The following is a 21,282-nucleotide window of genomic DNA, read 5'->3' as shown; positions in this document are numbered from 1 at the left end:
CAATATTCTTCCTATGTATTCGTGGTTGTTACTACCAAATTTAAAATTCAACACATAGTTTGGAGGAAACGTGCCATATAAGAAGTTAAATACCAGTTTAGTTCTAATAGATATTAACTGTTTTTGTAAGATAAATTGAGTTACAATGGAGTTAATGTATTGAAATGTTTTATAATATTCTATAATTATTTATAAATAAAGTTTATATTCGGATTTACATCCATTCTCTATCCAAATTGTATATATATATATGTACAAATATACGAAAATTATACTGAAAGGCCACAGAAGTAATCTTTACAAAATTCAGAAAAAAAATGTTTGCCAAAAATTCGCTCATTAGGTGGCGCAAGAGCCGATTATTACAAAAAAGCCTTTAGAAAATCCAATATTACCCATATAATAATTCTTGATTTAAAATCGATATAGATCAGTAGAAGTACGATGTATGGAGTTGATGAACAACAAAATTCTCCTTTTAGTAAGTCTACCGAAGGATGTAGTTATGTTGAGAAGCACACATCGTTTACTAAACACAGCCGCCAGACGAGCCAGAATTTTATTGCGTATATGCGAAAAGCCTACAATAATCGTTGCCATCAGATTTACTACATCATTTCTTTATGTGGAATATTGACAGAGTATTTTAAAGCATGTAATTTGGAACAAATTTAATAGAAAAGAAAGTTGTTTTAACTTCACTTTTTCTTAAGGCCACGAAAAAAGCCTAACGTTGACAATTTATTTTGGGAGGAAGGAAAGCGGAACCGAATTTCTTTCTGAGCGTACAAAAATTTTCAAAATTGCATTTTTATACAAAACGGCGACTACCTGTATCAGAATTCGAAATGTCCTTTTTCAAGGTACGTTATTAGCTTTACATCAAGACATTATAACGGTTTTTGTTTTGATAAAAGTGTAAATGAAATCACAAAAACAAAAATATATGACTATAAATATGTACCTACATATATTTCTTTGTAGTAATAACAGAAACATACTCCCTCCAGTCCGATGTTAGAAAAGCAACCCTAAAACCTATATATTGCAAGATGCAATCTGGTGGTAACCCCGCCCACTCCCTATATAACGTTTTGTTAAATAACTAAATCCCCCAGAGACATTAAATTTTACATACGGTATGGTATAGTAAGGTTTTGTAGTAGCTGATGTTGATTGAACGATGGTCGTGGTACTACTAAGCTTTAGATGAATATATAATATATACACTTGCGGTCAATAATAAGGCACCAGCAAATATAATTGAAATAAGATCCCCAGACCAATTTGTTTATAAAGTTATAATAATAGAGCCATTTTTATTTGTTTGGCTACAAAGTGTAAATTATTTAGCCACAAAAAGTTTTCCCGAAAATGGCTTTTATATGGTATAACCAATAAAATTAAAAAAATGTAAAACAAAATGTACATTGACACATAATATTCAGGATTAGCTAAAAGAAAACAATGTACAGTTTATTTAAAGCAACTAAATCATTTCCATCACTAGCGGTAGAAATATAGACTACACAATAGGCTCTACTAATATCGAGTCGTTCCTCTGTCAGCCTTAATTCTTGAATTGATTTCCTGATAATGGGACGATGCCAAACCAGTTCAAAAATCTTTATCAATTGAATTTTATTGGTTGACTTCTGTTTAGCAACTTCACACTTCATTATGTGCCATAAGTGCTCAATAGGGTTTAAATAGGGCGAGTTTCCAGGGCAATACAAGCATTGTATCCCTAGATCGTTAAATGTATTGGCCAACTAAAAATAAAAATATGACCTGAATAGGTCTAAATAAAAAGCAGCCCCAAATCATTTGACTTTGGGGAAACTAAACTTTCTTAACTAAACAATTATCCTGAAACCTCTCATCACCTGAACGGCGCACGTAAAGCAAATTTTGTTAGCTTAGCAAATCAAATTTGCTTTTGTCAGACCACATAATCTGTTGCTAATCGTTTCGATCCCAATTTTGGTAGTTTTTAGCCCAAGAAAGTCGTGCAGTCTTCATTTTTTGTGTTAATAATGGATTTTTGTCAGGGCGTCTTCCATATAAACCCTCGTCGGCGGATGGTTTTGACACTCAAATCCATTTGGTGAAAATTTTGCATCTCCGCCCTTATAGAAAGTGCACTTTTAAAGTGGCCGCTTAAACTTATCCGCCGCAGTAAGTTGTCTGTTCTTTTAGTTGACTTTCGAGGACGACCTCATCCCTTTTTACGCTCCAGCATATCACTATTCTCTTTTTTTGATGTAAAAGACAAACAATAGTTGAATGGCTACAACCAACACTAGCTACTATTTGTCGAGAAAATATGCCGATTTTGATGAGACTTCCACAGGCATATAGCTGATGTAATTGGGAGTATCTTAGGACACTTTAGTTTTTTCTTTGATTTTTTGTTTTAATTTAAAAAAAATTAAGTAATGTTTTAAAATTTTTGTTTTATAATTTTTTTCTACGGCTTTCTATGCTACCTAATCTATAATACGTAGCTTTTTTACGTGCAATGAATGTCAATATTGTTATTGTTTCAACCCAAGAAAATCGTAAACCAAATGTTGTATGTAAAGAAATTTTTCAAAAAAGCTAATTAGATAAACTAAAAATAAATACTAAATAAACCAAAAATACAAAGACAAAAAAATAAGTAAAAATGTTATTTAGAAATATATTAATTCACAAAATAGAAAAATTTCATTAAAATTACCAATTATTATTATTACTTTCATACGTAAAATTCAGAATTATAAACTCTGCAAACTGAACAATAACTTTTTTGTGAAATTTCATGGAGAAGAAGTCCATGCGTCGAAGAGTTATAACATAAGCATTACTCATTTCTATACAGATACTTTCAATTATTTGTCTGCTAGCGTTAAGCATCCTTAAAACTTTGACAGGACTATACTTTGATGAACTCATTGTAAGTAATTTCATCACACCATATAAGTCACCTTTCTTAGAAAATATTTTATTTCAAGTGATGAAAAGTTCATAATGACTAAGTAGCTAAGTAAAATGACACACCAGGAGTATTGAACTCGAAAAGCGATTAAAAGTATTTTCACCCACAAAATGTCAAATTCTCAAGCTCATACACACACACAACCAAAAGCCTACGCATTAATTTGCTTAATTTCAAATCACGCGAATTATACTAAACAGTGCACACTAAGTTAAACAAAGGCATAAAATATATAACAAATATATTACCAGAATATAGCAACAACAACAACATACAACAGATCGAAGCATTGCCGAAGTGTGGCGTTGAGCGAATTTCGGAAATTTTAAGCAATAATCAAAAAGTACAACAACAACAAGCAAGAGTAAATTACAATTTAATCTGAAACAAATACACAATATCAACAGCAACAACAACAGCAAACAATAATTAAACTCTATGTATTGAGTGAGCGCTGTGATGCTGAGTACGCCAACTGACAACAACAACAACGACAACTTGAATATTGAGATCAACAAAAGCAGACGTTTTCAAATCAACGCCTGACGTCGCATATCAGCGCTACGCGAACGCTACACTTTCGTATATAAACGAGCCGAACTCGAACGGTAAGCACACATTCCTGTTGCAGCCAGCAAAGCCTAAGGATTACCACAGCCGCCACAACCAAGTGAAACAAACAACAAACAAAACCAACAACAAACATATAGTGTATATAACTGTGTGTTAGTGAAGTGTGAATTGGTGTATATTTTAAAGAATTTTTCAACAACAAAAATTTGTAACAAAATGCATACCAAAGTGATCTTATTCGCAACGATTGTGGTGAGTAAAAGCAAACCGATGAAATTGTTGGAAGACCAATTGTCAGGAACACTAAAAAAACATAAACAAACATGAAGTAAGAGCAAAAGGCAAACGCAGTGAACTTGAAGCAAAAACCAAAGTGTAGTGCAAGTGAGGGGCATGGTGATGATGAAAAACCAGAGAAAGAGTGCAGAAAAGTTACTCATACGACGTGAGCGCCAGTGCGTCGGCGCCTGAATGCAAACTATTATAGCTATATACAATATATGTGTATGTGTGAGTAAGGCAATGAAGAAATGTGAAAATATGGCAAATATGTGCCCCCACTTGCAGCGCACCAGTAAACTTGGCTGGTTTATGGGCGTTGAAGATTAGCATTTGCAATGGCATCTGAAGCATCAGATCAAGTGCATAAATAATTGGCTGGTAAGGTGTGTTGCGGCTGCTTGTAATACACAACGGCAATTATTTTTGCATTGTTTGCAATTGCTCATTCCGACTGCTGCTTACTTTTCTCGCTTATTATTGTTGCAAATGTCAAAATAAATAACAACAAATAGCGCAAATTGGCAGTTCAACGCACTTGAGCGCAGCTTTTTGCGCTTTTTTTTTGGATTTCTTCCGTTTTTGCTTTTGGCAAAAGAACCTTCATAACAGTAAATGTTAATTGAATTTTTGCAATCAGCTAACGGCTGTGATGCAACCCAATCGAAACAACTACAAAAGTATAACAAAGCAGAGAGGAGTGTGTGTGTCACCGTTAGAATGCGACCTTTACAATTCCACAGCTTTGAACTTGCTTTAAGGCGCATAAAAGACACACACATACACACTCAAAATAAATGTACGAGCAAAGCAAATTTACACAATCAATCATTCTAAATGGTGCGCGCTCATATTTTTCCCAACACGCACACACACACGCACATACGTGTATACTTGTTGTGAGGCCTGCAGTGTTAGTTGCTTAAGCAATAGATGAGACCGCTGCCGCCATCGCTGCTGGCTGTCTATGCAACACACCCAAAAACGTCTGCGTGTACGCCACTAACCAAAGTCGGCTGCTTTTTTTAATTAATAGCAATTTACTGAAGTGCTAAAAATACTTATTTTGGAGTTTTTAATTTAATCGATTTTTTTTCTTTTATTAATATTTTTTATTTTTTTTTGTTTGCAATACTTCTTTTAATATTGCTCTTTGCTGCTTGTCCGAAATTTATTACAGCTTTTTGTATTGATATTTTTTGGCGCAAACAAGAAATGACCAAATTTTCTGCTTTTTGCTGCCACAGCAGCTTCTAATGATTCATTAGCACGAAATTTATTGTTTTGCCAAATACTTGTATAACCGAAAAAATGTTTGTGCATTGAACTGTTTTTTTGGCTATTTTGGTTTTGTTGTTAGGCGCGTTGGCATGCGTGTAGTTAGCTTTTGAATTTATGCATTGCTCGCGTTTTTGCTAAGCAAATTTAGGAGACTTGTGTTTTCGATGATGTGATTATGTGTTTAATTTTATATATACAAATGAGTATATAAATAAATTAAATTAAATGAAATTGAACGCGCGTATCAAAATAGCAAACACTTATATCTGAGCGTTTAATTTTTTTTTTTATTAAACGAAAGAAATATGAAGTTTCCAAAACGCTAAAATTTAGATCGGGAAAAAAAACACTTGTCAAAATTTGCAGGCTAAAATTTATTTTTTTTTTCAATTCATAAAAGTAGAAATTGCAGTAAAGAATACAAATTTTTTGGTTTTTACTTTCACTTTTTGTTATAAAAATGTTTGAAGTTTTCTTAGACAAAAAATTATATATCTTAACTTTTTATCTTTCTTATATTTTATTTTTATTTGTAGTTTTGTTAAAAATTTCAAATTTTAATAGATTATTACTATATATTTTATATAAATTTTGAAATTTTTGTTATAAAAATTTAATTTTTAATAGACCAAAGTAAAATATTTTTTTTTTATTAAAAAAAATGTACATGTTTTTAGCCAAAATATTATAATTATTATTATCATATTAATATTGATAATCCAAAACCATTTTCATAGGCAAACAATTTTATATATTTTTTGTTAAAAAATGCACAATTAAATATTTTTTTTGGCAAAAACTATATATTTTTTATTTTGGTTATAAATATGCATTATAAATAATATATTTTATTTAATATATATAATTTACCTGTCAAAAAATTATTCTCGAATTACTTACACTTTATTGCTTGGCTTCATATTTCAGTTTAAATTGTGCTTGAATTCGAAAATTTCTACAATTTTTTGTTTTGAAACTTCAGTCACTTAACTGTATTAAAATATTATTTGAAGCTAGTAAAGATTGAAGTAGAAAAAAACAAAAATCATAAAATCTTTATGTTAATATAATCTAAAGTTTTTGTCACAGAGTGTACGTTTCTACCATCAATTTTGTCAGAACTAATTACTCGAACTCTAATTTGTTTATAAAAAATGTGACTACACTAAAATAAGTATTTATTTTTTTTTTTTTTTTTGATTTTCACTACAAAAAAAATAAATAAAACACGAAATGTGTAACCCTTACACCTAAAACAGTATAATATCAAATATAATAATTAATTTCACACAAACATTTCTAATAAAATACTCCTCCCACTCCTCTCTTTTCAGGCCGGCGTTGCGCTCAGCACCGCCTTACCGGTCGGTGACAACGAAAATGGCAAGTATCAGAATTCGGTAGATAATAAAAATGATGGCAAATATCGTCCAAGCAATGATGGCAAATATCGTCCAAGTTCTCGCGACGAAGGTAATTCCTTCAGTTTCAGAACGTTTACCAAACGTTAACTCTTTCCTTCAATGTACTTGTAGTGTTGCACTGTTGTAATATGCTGCTATAGTAGTTGTTGTTATATTTACCACAAGTAACTAGTACTTACACAAATTAACCAAACAAAACAAAGCAAGAAATCAACAAAGAATGAAAACAAAGCTAACTTGAACTAATTTCTGTAACACTAAACCACTTTACTAATACAAATAAGTTATTATATACTTTTTAGCTAAGCGCAGAAGTAGTGAAAAAACTACAAAAAAAATAACAAAGAAAAACTTAAAACATCGGCGCATAGCAAGCACTAAATCCGTAGAATATTATATGATTTAACCATCAACTTACCAAGAACGATTCACACGATAAAACACTGACACATATAACACACGCATAAATCTATGTGTAGTATATAGTGTATAGTATGTATGTATGCAGTTGTGTATAAATTGCCGAAGCTGTCATTGTAACTGCATTTTTGTTTGTTATTTAGTCGATAGCATACGCATACGCACAGTCTCACTGTTGTTATTGTTAATGTTATTGACTCAACATGTATATAAGTATGTGTGTATACAATTTGGATATATGGTATATATTTGTATATAATGACTTTGGCTGACTTTCAGTGCGCATAAACATGTGTTATTTGTACTTTTTCTAATACACGAATATCTACTTCTAGGCGCAAGAGGCGGTTACTATGATGCTCAGGGTAAAGATAATTTTTTCTATTTTTCATTATAATAAATATTTGCGCAAATACATAAAAAGCATTAAAAGATACATGTAAAAAGAACTCGAAAAAAATACCGAAAAAATACCATAGACACACACCAAAACCCAGCTCCGCATAGACATTATACAAATCCACCGCAAAAACAAGGCATTTTTTATTTAAATAAATACAAATAAAACTAATTAAAATCATTACAAAATATCAAATTTAAAACCAATAGTAGTGGGCAACCGGTTGTCTTACTTTTCATTAACTCTTTTGATTCTCGGCTAATTTAATAAAATTAAAATTTAACTTAAAACTTTACGTTTTGACTCTGCTCACTTAAAAACGCTGCCTTCTAACATCGGTGGCATTTCCCTTACTAACACCACCAAACACATACACACGCATGCAAACGCAAACGCTTTTAAAAAATGCTTTCAATGAATCCGCAAAAAACAAAAATTTTAAGTCTGATAAACAAATATTTTTTGCTATCTCCCTTCTCTACATAGGACGTTACATACACAGTTCGCAGCCATATCGTCACGTGCACGATAATCGAGAACTTGGCAAATACACGCACATCCCCTACCCCTATGATGGTGGTTATGGGCCATACAACGGATCCAATATTCCGTATATGCATGTCGATGTGCCCTATGAGTAAGTAGCACGCACACAAACACATTTATATATATTTAAATTTATTTCATTGAATTTTTTGCAATTTTCCACAGTCACAATCTTTACACAGTAAGTAATGCTGATTTTAAAGTTCCTGAAATCAAATTGGAATATGGCTTCCCTGACCATGAACCACAAATCGACATCACACCCAACACCGATAATCCTGTTGTTAATCACTCCGCTGATTCAATTGAATGAAAAACGGAGATGAAACAACGTCCAATCCCCAAATGCAGAGCAATAAAAAATTACAAAAAAATGCACCGCCTCCAAACAATCCACATACAATCCCAGTATCCCGCATCCATCACTCATCAAATATATTTAAAGTATTATATTAACAATGTAAATTCATGAGATACCTCACCTTATATATGATATTGATAAGAATAATAAGAAAACTTACATTTAATTTAAAAACAAAAAACACCGTATTCCTACTTTTTTATAAAAAAAAATTAAAAACAAAAGATTATTTTCTTAATTTTTTTATTGAGAAAAATTAAAAAAAATTCCAAACTAAAAAGAATTGCAATTAATATTTAGAAGAAGAAAGATTGAAAAATAATTAATTGGAAATTTTAAAATTAACAAATATAATAACTTTAAAAAACATAGCTTAATTAGTTTAACAGAAAAGTTCAGCATTAAAGTCCTAACATTTGAGCTTCAAATTTATTAAATGAAAAAATATATTTGAAAACTTGATCCCCACACACTCTTGCACGAGCACTAACTCACATACATATGCACAAATTTTCAATTCCCCACGCTCCACTCACACTTACCCTAAGTAACGTATTTATGTAATGCACACACACACACACACACATATACGCACTCACTTGAAAGTAGTAGTTTCAATTACCGTTAAACGCGCATTTACTCAATTACAAAATTCCACCCCTTTTTCAACAAAAAATCACCAACAATCATCAATCAAATCAACAATATACGAATAACCACCAACAACAACAACAATTTGTACAACAAATACACTGCCATTTGTATACAAAATACGAACAAATCATGAAAACAACCAAAAACACACACAAAAACACCCACAGTCCACAACTACTACAACGAAGAAACCCACAACTACAACCACCACAACAACAACAACTACAACTACCACAACACCACGTACGGTATTGTTCAACTACGATGAGGAGGGCAAATACAAGGTAGTGCATCAGGAGGATGCGCGCAAACAGGACAAATACGATCACTCGTAAGTGAATGCTTGAGATTTAAATTGATATTTCGTTTAAAATTACAAATTCCCTTTCACAATTTTGGGCACTAATGAATTAATACTCTCTTACTGACCTAACTCTTTATCCTCTTGTCTTAAAAATGCACTATCACTCTCTATTACTCTCTCTAGTTACTTGACTGAGAACGGCATCTATGGCGAAGAGCAAGCGAAATTGCACAAAAACGGCGGCACCGACGCTAAGGGCTTCTACGAATACACCGGCGATGATGGCAAGCTTTACCGCGTCCATTACGAGAGCAACCACAAAGGTTTCGTACCCAAGGGCGATCACATTCCCACACCACCACCAATCCCAGAGGCCATCGCACGCGCACTTAAATATGTCGACGATTTGCGCAAATCTCGCGGTGAAATGCCCATGTTCGATCAGCGCGGTTTCCGCATCGACCAAATGTCATCCAAGGACATCATGGCCAAAATCAAGTCCATCCACTTGGAGGAGATGCCCAAAGAGATCAGCGAACAAATTATTGAATTGCAACATGAAGTCGAACAGTATCAACAAATGATACAGGCATACGAGCAAGAGCAGCCACGTGAGCAATATGTCGAAGAGTACCAACAGCCACAGCAAGTATATGAGCAGCAGCAACAATATGATCAGCAATATCAAGAGTACCAACGCGAGTTGTACAACGAACCGGCCACCGAGAGCAACACACAGGAGTACAACTAAGCCGAGCAGTTCGCTGCAAACAGGTGCCATTTAATAACAAACAAGGAAAAATATAGCAATAACAAATTTAACAAATTGATCAAAACAAATTGAGAATTAGACGAATTGCAGCACATAAATTAAGTAACCCGAACGATTGGCTCGTTTTTATAGTAATTACTTAAATAAATGTTACTGCATACTTATATTATTTAAATTATGTAACTATGTAAAAGAAGAAGAAAAATGGAACTAAAATTAGCGCTAAGTTAAAACGAAATATTCACGCTTCACACACATCAACGAACATGAACTGCCATTAAGCATCTAAAAAGCTTGTTGGCTCAAATCAAATGCCGCAAGGAGTGGGCGCATAAGCACAGCAGCAACCTGTCCGACAGCAAACAGCCAACAAAGACGACGTCACATCGTACGCACCAGGAAGTGAAGAAGTCACGGAAGACGCACATCAACACGCATCACACACACATACACATAACACACCCTTCCCCCACTGAAAAGCAACAAAATACAAAAAACATTCCCCACAAAACAAAAACAACAAGTAAAAAACGCAAAAAAAATACAACAACAAATGTTAAGAATTAATTTCATATTTAACTATTTATAATAAATTTATTAGTAATCTCAACAAACTGAGAAATAAGTCATAAAAATGTGTTATACAAGTATGTAATAAAAATTTAACCAAAAACCGCAAAAAAAATAACTTTAATTAAATCAAATTAAAACTTTAGCAAATTGAAAACGAATACGCCTTTTTTAATTAAACTTAACTGCACTTAGCCGCTAGCCACCGCCGCTGACGCAGAGAAAAATCAAAGAAAATACATAAAAAGTGCGCGCTCAGCAATAAAAAACGGTTTTACGAGTTTCCCTATCGAGTCGTCATCGTCAGCCGCAGCATCGACTACGAACGTCGCCAGCAGTACCATAGTCATCGTTGCGGCCGTCGTTTACCCACCCGAAATTGCAACAATAAATTTGACTGGCTCATTTACGATTGCCACTTATTGCCGGTTATTCACTATTTTATATTTAATTTTTACACTCTTTTCTTCATTTTGTAGCCGTGTCTCACAACTTCTACACTGCGTCGGTTGAGGATTTTTTACATTTCGTGACTACGCACGCGTTTTGTTTGTGTATTTACTTGATTCGCTCAATATTTCTTATAATTATCTAGAGTAAAAGGAATTTCAAGGTCGCACGATTGGCGTACGCAACGGCATGCTGTTGACCATACTCGTAAATAGCGCGCGTTCATGTGTTAGTGCAGCACTACACCACACATAGATAACACACACAGCCGAGTATTGGCGTTCGCGGCGTTGACAGTTATTGCGTCCATCAGCATGAGCACGTCTGTCCACCAGTCATATCGAACCGATCGATCGCATGACCCATACGATCGCTATGCGGGTGTTTCCACATATTTGTATGGGAATGTGTGGGTCTGCAGCGCGTCGCTTTGCGCCAGGAAATGTCATAAATTTGCGCGCAACAACCGCCATTAAAACAGTTGGAATTAATTAAGCTTACAGCCGCGCACATTAACCGCGCGCTTAGCCACTGGATAGTCGCCCGGTAGAGTTTTTTGTTGTTGTTGTTGTGTGTTGTGTGTGCCTGTGTGCGTGAGTTATGATTTGCAGGACTGCAGTGAATGAACTGTACGCATGTTGAGGCCGTTCGGTGAAGGTGAGTGCCGTTTGGTGTATGTTATGTAAATTATTTGCGCTTTTATTTAGGTGTTCAACAACGGTGTCACATTAACTATATTTACGGTAAAGTTCGCTTCGGAGATCATCGCGATTTGTGGTATATGTTCGTACTTAATAGTAATGGTTGACTGTATGCAATAAATTATTTCTTATAAATTATCGTGTCGAAAATATATATGTATATGGTTAAACTCAGGCAAAAATGCTTAATATAATATTGTTTATAGAGTAAAAACCAAAAAGCAAAAATAATGATTAATCTAGAATAATGTCGCAATGTGTGGAAGTTGGGAAAAGTTTGAATATCTAAGATATTTTAATTGAATTTAGGGAGGGTCTCTTTCTAGTGCGCACTTGTGAAATTGGTCTAGATCTTGGTCAAAATCGAATATCCCTAATAAAAGGACTTCCGATTATTCGGTTGGCTTTTTATAACACTTGCAACATCTTTCTACGGTTGTTTGTATCATCTAAAATTAATCGAGTTAGATATAGGGTTATATATATTTATGTATATTAATGCTCAGAATGATGATACGAGTTGAAATCCGAGTGACTGTCTGACTGCCCGTCTCTCCGTCCGGCCGTCCGTGCAAGCAATAACTTGAGTAGAAATTCAGATATCTTAATGAAACTTGGTACAGGTATTTCTTGGCAGAAATGTGAGGACGAGTTCATATATGGGCGTAATCGGACAACCGCCACGACTGTGGTTTGATATAACGTTTTGCATTAGGTAGAGGAATCTGCAGTTTAAAAAAATTTGAAAAAGTGGGCGTAGCCCGCCCCGTAATAGGTTTAATGTATATATCTGTCAAACTTTTTAAGCTATATAAACAAAAATGCACAGGACTTATTGTTTCGACATCTATTGCAACAGCATTGAAATGAGTGAAATAGGATGATAACCACTTCCAATCCCCACATAACGGTTTTGTTAAAACTACTAAGCCTGCAATAAATCAACAACAATACGTCAGAGACATTAAATTTTACAACCGAGCTGACAGAAAAGGGCTTTGTCAAAGCTGGACGATGGGCGTGGCACCGCCTACATTTAGGTGAGATTACATATCTCCGAACCTATTACACCACCCACATTTGGTACATAAGATTATTTTGACATTACCCAAAATAAGCGAAATCGGACAATAACCACGCCTACTTCACCACATATAAGACAACTTTAAGTTCCATCTGATTTTTTCACTTTGCTGTATTAAAATCAAGTACTAATTAGTATATCGGGATTAAAATTTGCACGAATATTTCCTTTAAGGTATGCCATATCAGGTCTAAAAATTGTCAAAATCGGATCATAATTATTCAAGCAAATATTAATTAATCTGTGATATATATAATTGAATTTCAGGGAAAATGTTTTTTTGATATTAACAAACGCTTGTGTCAAAAATGAGTTAAATCAAATCAATACTTTCTTAGCCCCATATACCTAATATGCATATATTGTATATAACATATATCAGCCAATGTGCAAGTTATTTTAATGAATTTTAGAAAGCGTGTTTTTCTAAAAACAGTGTATCTTTGTGCCTAAAATGGATAAAATCGGGCCTTCATATAACTGTTATTCACGATTTTGAAACGTCCGTTCCATTTCTATGACCCCAATGATTTTACAATAGTATAATTTTCGCTGACTGGAAGTAAAATATAATGATAAGACTAAATGAGTGTATGAGTGTCAAAATAAGTTAATATGATATAAATTTGATTTTAATCCATTCACCATTTCGTCAAACAATGAAGTTGAACATTTTCGCAACATTTGTTAAAGGTATTTCAAGGAGTTTACATGAAAATTTGTATTTCCAATGTAATCACGGCTACGGTATCGTTAAAAATGTTTCAGAAGTGTTATGGGGAGTCTCCTTTATTACGCATATAATTATTTGAGTGGAACAAAGCATTCAACACGAGTCATCCATCCACCTCTGCCAACGACGATAACATAGGTAAAGTTAAAGAAACAGTGCTTGAAAATCGTCGTGTTGATCACGATCAGTATCTCAACATCTCTTATGGATAGACTCAACACACCTTAGTTAATTTTTTGGGTACGAAGCGTGTCAATGCTAGACTCGTGCCGAAATACCGGCGTTCACTTCCTGTAACTTTTTGTTTTTGAAACTGAAAAATGCGCTTTGGGAATTGCCCATGAATCCATTAAAGTCATTCGCTGAAGGCATTGAAGACTATCCCATCCGAAGCTTATAACAAGTATGTACATTGGATTATGCGTTTTCATGCTTGCGTTGAATAAGGCGCCTATTTTGATATGCCATTATATAATATTATGCGAGTGCCTTGATAATAATATTATTTAGACAGAATCAGAATATTTCGTTCAATACAAGCTAATATTAGTCATTGTCAGGATTTACTTTTTTTTTGTGTTGCTTCTTTGAATCTCTAATGGTTACCCCGAGTTTATAACATATAGTTTATGTTCGATTTTTATCAAATTCTAACATTTTCATTACTTAGGTCAATGAAAACAAAAACTTTTATGAAATAAAACAAAGACGATGGTATTATTTTTCAACGCCTTGTGAGGATTTAAAATAGTTATCTCATCGCGTCTTAGTGCTATTTTGGTAACAATTCCCGATGAATAACAGTTAAAGAAATAAAGGCATAAAAAGATCTTTATTCTGTTTCAAAATTCCCAGGTATTTACATATTTTGCGTAGCACTGCGTTTTTGTTTTTATCCCACAAACTTTATTTTTCAATTAAATTTGTTAATTTTATTATTATTTTTCAAATAATTCAATTAATTTAATTTAAAATTAAAAACCATGTTATGAAATTATCTCGCTATATGAACATTTTGATATTTCGTGTAAGGACCAAATATTATACATAATTTCTGAATCACTACTAAAGTAAACAAAATTGAAAGTAAAGCGAAAACATTCCGGTCATCTCAAGTCAATTACTCGCACTTGTTCAAGTCAAATTGGTTACAACCAAGTACAATAGTTCAAATTATCTGATTCTATGTTTAGTATATCTTTCAAAAGAGGCGTGGAATAAAACTGGTCAGCAACTTTTTTTATTACTTTTTTTAACAAATAATGGTTTGCGTATATTTTTAATCTTGCGAAAGTGTCAGATATAATTGTCTAGTGCGAGTCTCCAGGATTTAAAAACCACCAAAAAAGGTTTGTAATAAATATGAGACTTTTAGTGCCCTGTTTATAAAAAAATATATTACCTATTAAGAATATCAAAGTCTGCGTCGTAAATTATTTCGGCACTGCCCTCTTTTTATAAAAAAAATGTTATCGCTGTTTTTTCGGTGCTTCTGGTTTTTCTAATGTACAATCAGTGCATTGAGTTCACCGCGCTGTAATTTCGTATTTACTTTATTAACTTGTACGATTTCTTTCAAAAATAAATAAATAATCTGGTTATTATATTATTTTTTGAATCAGCAACGGTCGTACGGTCGAGAGAATTTTAAAAAATGTGTAATCATCTAAAAATTGGGGCATTCAAATGTAAATAATTCTTTGGACGAAATTTCGGCGCTGATAAGTGAGTGCAAAAATATTTTTTTTTATTTTTCAATATTTATAATATTCGGCTCATGTAATAGTACTGTTGAAATATTGATTGCAATAGTATGTATATTTATTATTCCAATATTTCAAGCCTCATAATAAAGTCTAAGTGAAGAAAATATGTCTGATTTGCTGTACTGTTGTTATGAAAGTATGGTTTGTGAATACTTAGCTTGAAAAAATCTTAATATTGCAAAATCTTAAGCTCTTCGAACTTATTATAATATAGTGGTGAGCACTAGAAGAGAAGTTAGTCAGACCTGTAAGAACCACTTCTACAAATGTCTCCGGAGTCATTCTAGACATTCACGAAGAATATCCAAGTTCACTAACGCAGGCGATGACTGTCCGTCCACCAGGAAAGTAGATAGGCACTGTTTTTCGGGACTCGTGAGAAGTGATCTACTATGGCAAATTATTGAGTCGATACAATGCCGTATTGCAGAAATATTATCCCGATAGAAAAAGTAAAATGTGTTCTTTCACAGTTTAACTAACCACTACTACTACTGAGGCCCCTAGAAAACGTATTTTTCAAACGGTTTAAAGAAGTAGGAGCGTTGCTGCATTAAGTATATAAAATTGTTGTAGCTTTGTTGTAGCCATGTTGAAAAAAAAATTACCATATCTTTAAAATTTTCGTTTTCGTTTTTTTTTTGGAGGCTTAACAGAACGTCTTCGTACATATACCAGTTGGAAACGGTACATCCTATTCGATTTATATAATGAAATCGCAATAGTCAGATAGAATTATTGAAACAAGGCTCTTTTAGATTAAATTCCAATCTACAGCAATATGTGGTTTAACGCTGAATTAGAATGGAATTGGCCTATACCTTGGTCTAAGCTTATATCCCTACTATAATGAAGTATGATCCTTTGGTTGACGTTTTCCACATCATAATGTATATTAAATTTAACCTCTTGGTCGAGTTGATATCACATACATAAATCTTAGTTGAGATGTTTTTAATAAAATTTTAGCTGACGCGAACTTAAATATAGCAATATACATAATTCAATTCAATATAAGTCATGAAGATGCCAAACTTGATTGTATTTGTTCACAATTTCTTTGAATAATTTGAATTCTTTCGCAACATTTTTTTTTATAAAATCTTGCCAGTACCGGAATAAATCTTCCGTGCTTTGATTATTGGTAGTTACAAGAGTATAAAATTTCGGTTACACCCGAAGTTAGCCCTTCCCTACTTGTTTAATATTTCTTTTGGAAAATTTAATAGAATATTCCAGAAATGTTATAATATAGTATGACATTGACTTCTAAAAATATATTTTAAGAGTTTCATCGAAAAAATAATCATAAAAATGGGCCTTCTTTCTCACGAATTTGAATTTATCATATACATTTCAATAACTACCACCATAATTTTTTTATAATTATGATTTATTTTAATATCCAAAATCTAAGCACAAATTTTACTGTTTCATTCGTCATATGGCAGTAACTATAAAATTAAATGTCAAATTTTGCCGGCAGTAAATTTGAACACTCTAATTCCAAAGAAATACAGACATATATATGTATAACATGTATGGTATGGAAGTATAGCTTAATATTCATATTCAATTAAATGACCGAGTTAAGCGGTTCTAATTGCGATAAGCGTTATTAAAAATAGCAGCTATAAAATTTGGGTGTGAGAAAACAACAACAAAAAGTGCGAAGCTAGCAAAGCTAAGCTTGGGAACAACATGAAGCGCTTGTTTGAAGATTAAATACGAGAAGCTGGCAAAACACGTGTTCAAACATACATCTCCATGAGCTCCATCAGCTTAGATGTTAGTAACTGTGTTTCAAAGCCTACTTTTAGGCGCACTATTTAACACAACAAAGCTTATAAGCCGAGCTTTTTGACGAAAGCGCTAATAATTTTCATAAACACCGGAAGTTGTTCAATTACGTAATAGATTTTCCACGCATAGCTGTAAAATACTCATCAGTTTTTAAAATAATACACATCTGTCTATGACTTTATGCAAAATATGGTTAAGGTGGAGTTAAATTTCGATCGATGCAAACGTTAGTTACATTGAATTGATCGAACTTAAGAGGTGTAAATATTTGGAGAGGAAGCATCATCCAAATTTCCGAAAACCGAGAATTTTGAGCCAGTGTTTTTAAACTCTATAGAAAGTCTATGGCAGATCCCAAAGCGGCCACAGAAACAAATAAACAAATGCGTCAATGTAAAAGTTGCTTAATGTAATGACCAATGTACACCTCTTGTTACAATTACTTCAATGGTGTGTGCGGAAGTTATAAATATAATAGAATGTCATATGGAACTCAACAAAGCACCACCGTTTCTGGTACAACAATCATTCTTACATTGGACATGGACTATGTTCAAACAAGGCAAGTTATTGTATTAACATTGGGCAATTCACAAATTCTTGGACGCTTCGTTTATGTGATATGAAAGTATATTTTATATACAATTCATTAATTTTTTTATATTATACATATTTATAAAAAATATATAAAAATATTAACTATATATATTATCATACCAATATATCGTAAATATTCATTTGAGATTCAAGTTGTGTTCACCAATAAAAGAACACCGAACTGAGGCGAAAAATAACATAAAGCGTGCTGCACAAGTTACTTGTGACCCTTCCCCTTTCCTTGTCATTCTCCAACAAGTTTCCGCAACAGATATTTCCATATCTGAATGCCATCAATCACGACTTTGATTCGGTATGATAACGCGATCTCACCAAATATTTTACCGCTGTTGTCGTAAGTGAGTAGGATGTGCTCTGAGCATCGGAAATATATTAAAATATGTGATATAGCGTATAATACCTTGAGAGATATGAATTTTCTAATAATTGTTAGATGTGTAATTCCATGGCTCAACAGATCACGAAGATCGGCGCTTATGGAATTATTGAGAGTTTATTGACGATATGGCCACTATTTGGATAAAAGTGCTATATTTTTGTTTTGCCAACTTAGTATTAGGTTCCTAAATTATATGCTTGCAGAACTCTTGTATTTTTACAATTCTGATCTCTTTATACTAGTAATCTGCGTATCAGTTTAATACAGAACTCCCCGCGCATTACAACTTATTGAATACAACACTATAGGCGAAGATTTGATGAATGTCTTATGAAATATCTTCAGAAAGCATTTCAAACTGAAGTCAAGTTCTGAAGTTTTTCACTTAAGTGTTTTAAAACAAGAAAAAATGTTAATTTCGGCTGTACCGAAGCTATAATACCCTTCAAAGCTACATTTTTTAAATCATACTTGTAAAAAAGTTTTCCCTACGAGAACTTGAGTTCAATCGTGCAATATGACGCCTAAATGTTATAGTTGTCCAATCTGAACAATTTCTTATTTTATTTTTTATGCCAAATTTCGTGAAGATAAAAAAGATAAAAAGTTTTCCATACAAGCACTTGATACCAAATTGTTCAGTTTGTATGGCCGAAATCGGTGGTTCCGACCAATGAACAGAATCTTGGTGATAAAGAAACGTGTGCAAAATATCAGGTCGATATCACAAAACTACTAGTTCGCATATATATAGACAGACGTAGCTCCAGTGATTTGTAAGATATGTACATTAAACCTGCTAGGGGTGATCATGTTCACTTTTTAAAAACCACGACACATGCCCCTCCCTAATGCAATTCGCTGAACCACGAATAACAGTTTTGTATCCAAATGTGGAGTTTAATTATGACAATTTATAGATTTAATGGCGTTTTGTGGATGCGGCATTGAACCGATTCCGGCCATCTGTATTACCAACCTTCTTATGGTACGAATAAACATTCGGATAACAATAAAATGCGAGATACAGTCACGAACAACCGTTAGGTCAACAAAACTTTAATACTCTGTCGCAACATGTCGCGAGAGTATAAAAATTAAAAATGTATTTCACATTCACCATCGATATATTTGATATTTTTTTGATTTTGTTGAATTTCGACTTTCGTTAATTAAAAAATACGGTAAGTACATAGAAGGTTCTGACACATTTTAATGTCCGTGGTAGACAAATTTCAATTTCCGCTCAATAAATAAGATTATATAAACTTAGTTTCTTTTTAAAACAAAATGTTCTGTTTATTAAAGATTCATGTATTTTGGATGTCATTAACATCGTCTTCGAACTGTTCGTAAATGCAAAGTGTGGACGCACATGTCAAAAGTACTTAATTTTGGCGAGTAATTACAGTATCAGCAGGTTGTTGGACGCGTGCGTAGCGGTCAGCATCAATGCCGTCATCTGTGTGGGAAAGAAAATAATTAATCAACAGTTATACTCGTACTAATTACAGTTAGAACATTAGCTGCGTACACGTTATTGTTGGATGAAAACCATTCTCATCGGCAGTGTACTTGACAATCACACGTAAGCCATCGGCAGTCACGTACGAGTAAGAGCCCTCAACAACCTCTTTTTGCTCTTCGGTACCTAACTTCACGGGCATACCACGCTCCTCGGCTTGTATGCCATTCTCCGTTTCGTAAGAGTATTTGTAGGTGCCATCATAATTCAATTCATTCTCCTGTTGGAGTATGCGTGCCTCTGAAGCGGCTACGCCAGGATTATATTTCTTAAACAAATTGTCGTAGTATTGACGATTGTAGTAGTCGCGATTTTTATAAACTCGATTTTTATAGTAAAGATCATTATAATAGGGATTTAAGCGACCGCGTGCATCAAAACGTGAAGGGTTGATGATCGCGCTCGGTGTCAGTGAGTTCTGCTGGGCTGCCGCCAAGGTGAGGAAGAACAAAGCAATGACGCCTATGAGTTGGAACTGTGTCAAAATATAATAAGAGATTGAGAAAATTGAATAAAATTATATACTTGTAAGATTTATAACGGTATACTTTAACTAGACTGCTCATTTTTCTGAAATTCGTTAGGTTCCTCCACTCGTTAAGGATGCAAACGCTAATGATGCTTTGACGCAACTGTAGAATTTGAACATAAAGATTCCCATTTTATACTCGAAATTGTGTAAGTCATGAAATTCCCTGGGAAAAAAGTATTTTCTAATTTACGGCACCCATTTTCAGCATAAATCGTAAATTGGCTTAACATGGCAATATATAGTGCATTAGACACATAAAAATGAAGCGCTTGTGTCATCCGCGCCGAGTAAGAATCTACGCACGTTTCCAACACCATCATTCGATTTGGCAGTTTCGTTCATTTTTTAAGGCAATTTCCGTTAAGATTCACTTTTAATGAATCTTTGTAAATTCGGCTACGCCATGCCAATAAACATTCCGCCCAACACACACACGCATATGGGTTCGAGGCTTAAACTGTTTCGAAAATAAAATTGCTAAAAGTTGCCATAAAACTGCGTCGCATATGCAAATACCGCTCAGCGGATATTAGTTGGCCGTATGGAAAAAATATTTGAAAGCACCATGTCGCGCGACTCAAAAATAATAATGTTTGAGTGTGACTTTTGCACTTTTTTCAACTCCATCCAATTAGTTGTCGGTGGCAATGCTGACGAGCTGCCACGCCACAAAAACCGTTCATTTATTATTATCTTACCTGTTGAGCAATTAAAAAAGATAACATATAAGGAGGGACCAACTTCGAACGCAACTGAACATTAGATGCTTAGGAAGGGAACACCTTAAGTAAGTTGAAGATACGAAAATCATTATGCGGTGCGTATATGTGGAGATCTGATCTGATTATCTCAATTAATGGCACCAAGTCTCACTGCACTCAATAAAGCGTTCCCAATCTAATTTATCTAAGAAATCTTTCATAATGAATAATTTCATGACCGGTGTATACGATATAAAGTTAACACGGAGAGTGTAGAACCTCCTCATATTCTGTATATGGAGGGAAGTAGACGTTGAACTTGGACAACGTGCCCCGTTTAGTAAACTGCTCGAATCCTTTTAATAGTTTGAGAGATATCAAATTTCTTCTACAAGTCAGAAATGCAACGCCCATTGTCCATTTTTA

The 21,282-nt window shown here is 33.6% G+C and overlaps 2 protein-coding genes across 4 annotated transcripts; one reads left to right on the top strand and one right to left on the bottom strand.

The window, feature by feature from the left end:
• Positions 1–3,610: 3,610 nt before the first annotated feature.
• Cpr49Ac (Cuticular protein 49Ac) lies at positions 3,611–10,158 on the top strand. 3 transcript variants are annotated; one of them, XM_036362659.2, is made up of 7 exons: positions 3,611–3,805; positions 6,448–6,496; positions 7,293–7,322; positions 7,844–7,994; positions 8,069–8,084; positions 9,086–9,249; positions 9,406–10,158. In XM_036362659.2, the coding sequence occupies exons 1-7, from the start codon at positions 3,770–3,772 to the stop codon at positions 9,971–9,973; spliced, it is 1,014 nt and encodes a 337-aa protein (XP_036218552.1). In that variant the 5' UTR covers positions 3,611–3,769; the 3' UTR covers positions 9,974–10,158. The 3 variants fall into 3 exon arrangements, with proteins under 3 accessions (XP_036218552.1, XP_014099420.1, XP_036218551.1); XM_014243945.3 differs by having other exon boundaries at positions 6,448–6,586; XM_036362658.2 differs by lacking the exon at positions 7,293–7,322 and having other exon boundaries at positions 6,448–6,586.
• Positions 10,159–19,367: 9,209 nt separating this feature from the next.
• Positions 19,368–20,245, bottom strand: Cpr49Ad (Cuticular protein 49Ad). Its single transcript, XM_014244286.3, has 3 exons — positions 20,172–20,245; positions 19,633–20,098; positions 19,368–19,560 (listed from the first exon to the last, which is right to left on the bottom strand). Exons 1-3 carry the CDS (start codon positions 20,187–20,189, stop codon positions 19,487–19,489), a joined length of 558 nt encoding a protein of 185 aa, XP_014099761.2. The 5' UTR covers positions 20,190–20,245; the 3' UTR covers positions 19,368–19,486.
• Between the last annotated feature and the right edge of the window lie 1,037 nt (positions 20,246–21,282).

Source organism: Bactrocera oleae, chromosome 4 (genome assembly GCF_042242935.1).
Source record: "Bactrocera oleae isolate idBacOlea1 chromosome 4, idBacOlea1, whole genome shotgun sequence".
In the NCBI taxonomy this organism is placed as follows: Eukaryota; Metazoa; Arthropoda; class Insecta; order Diptera; family Tephritidae; genus Bactrocera; species Bactrocera oleae.
This window is presented reverse-complemented; position numbering and strand designations above follow the sequence as displayed.

Excerpts from the sequence above, each read along its gene's own strand:
- Cpr49Ac (XM_014243945.3), top strand. The coding sequence starts at position 3,770 with ATGCATACCAAAGTGATCTTATTCGCAACGATTGTG. Across the intron at positions 3,806-6,447 it reads TCTTATTCGCAACGATTGTG|GCCGGCGTTGCGCTCAGCAC; the intron begins GTGAGTAAAAGC and ends CTCTCTTTTCAG. Across the intron at positions 7,323-7,843 it reads CGGTTACTATGATGCTCAGG|GACGTTACATACACAGTTCG; the intron begins GTAAAGATAATT and ends TTCTCTACATAG.
- Cpr49Ad (XM_014244286.3), bottom strand. Across the intron at positions 19,561-19,632 it reads TTTTCATCCAACAATAACGT|ATGACGGCATTGATGCTGAC; the intron begins GTACGCAGCTAA and ends TTTCCCACACAG.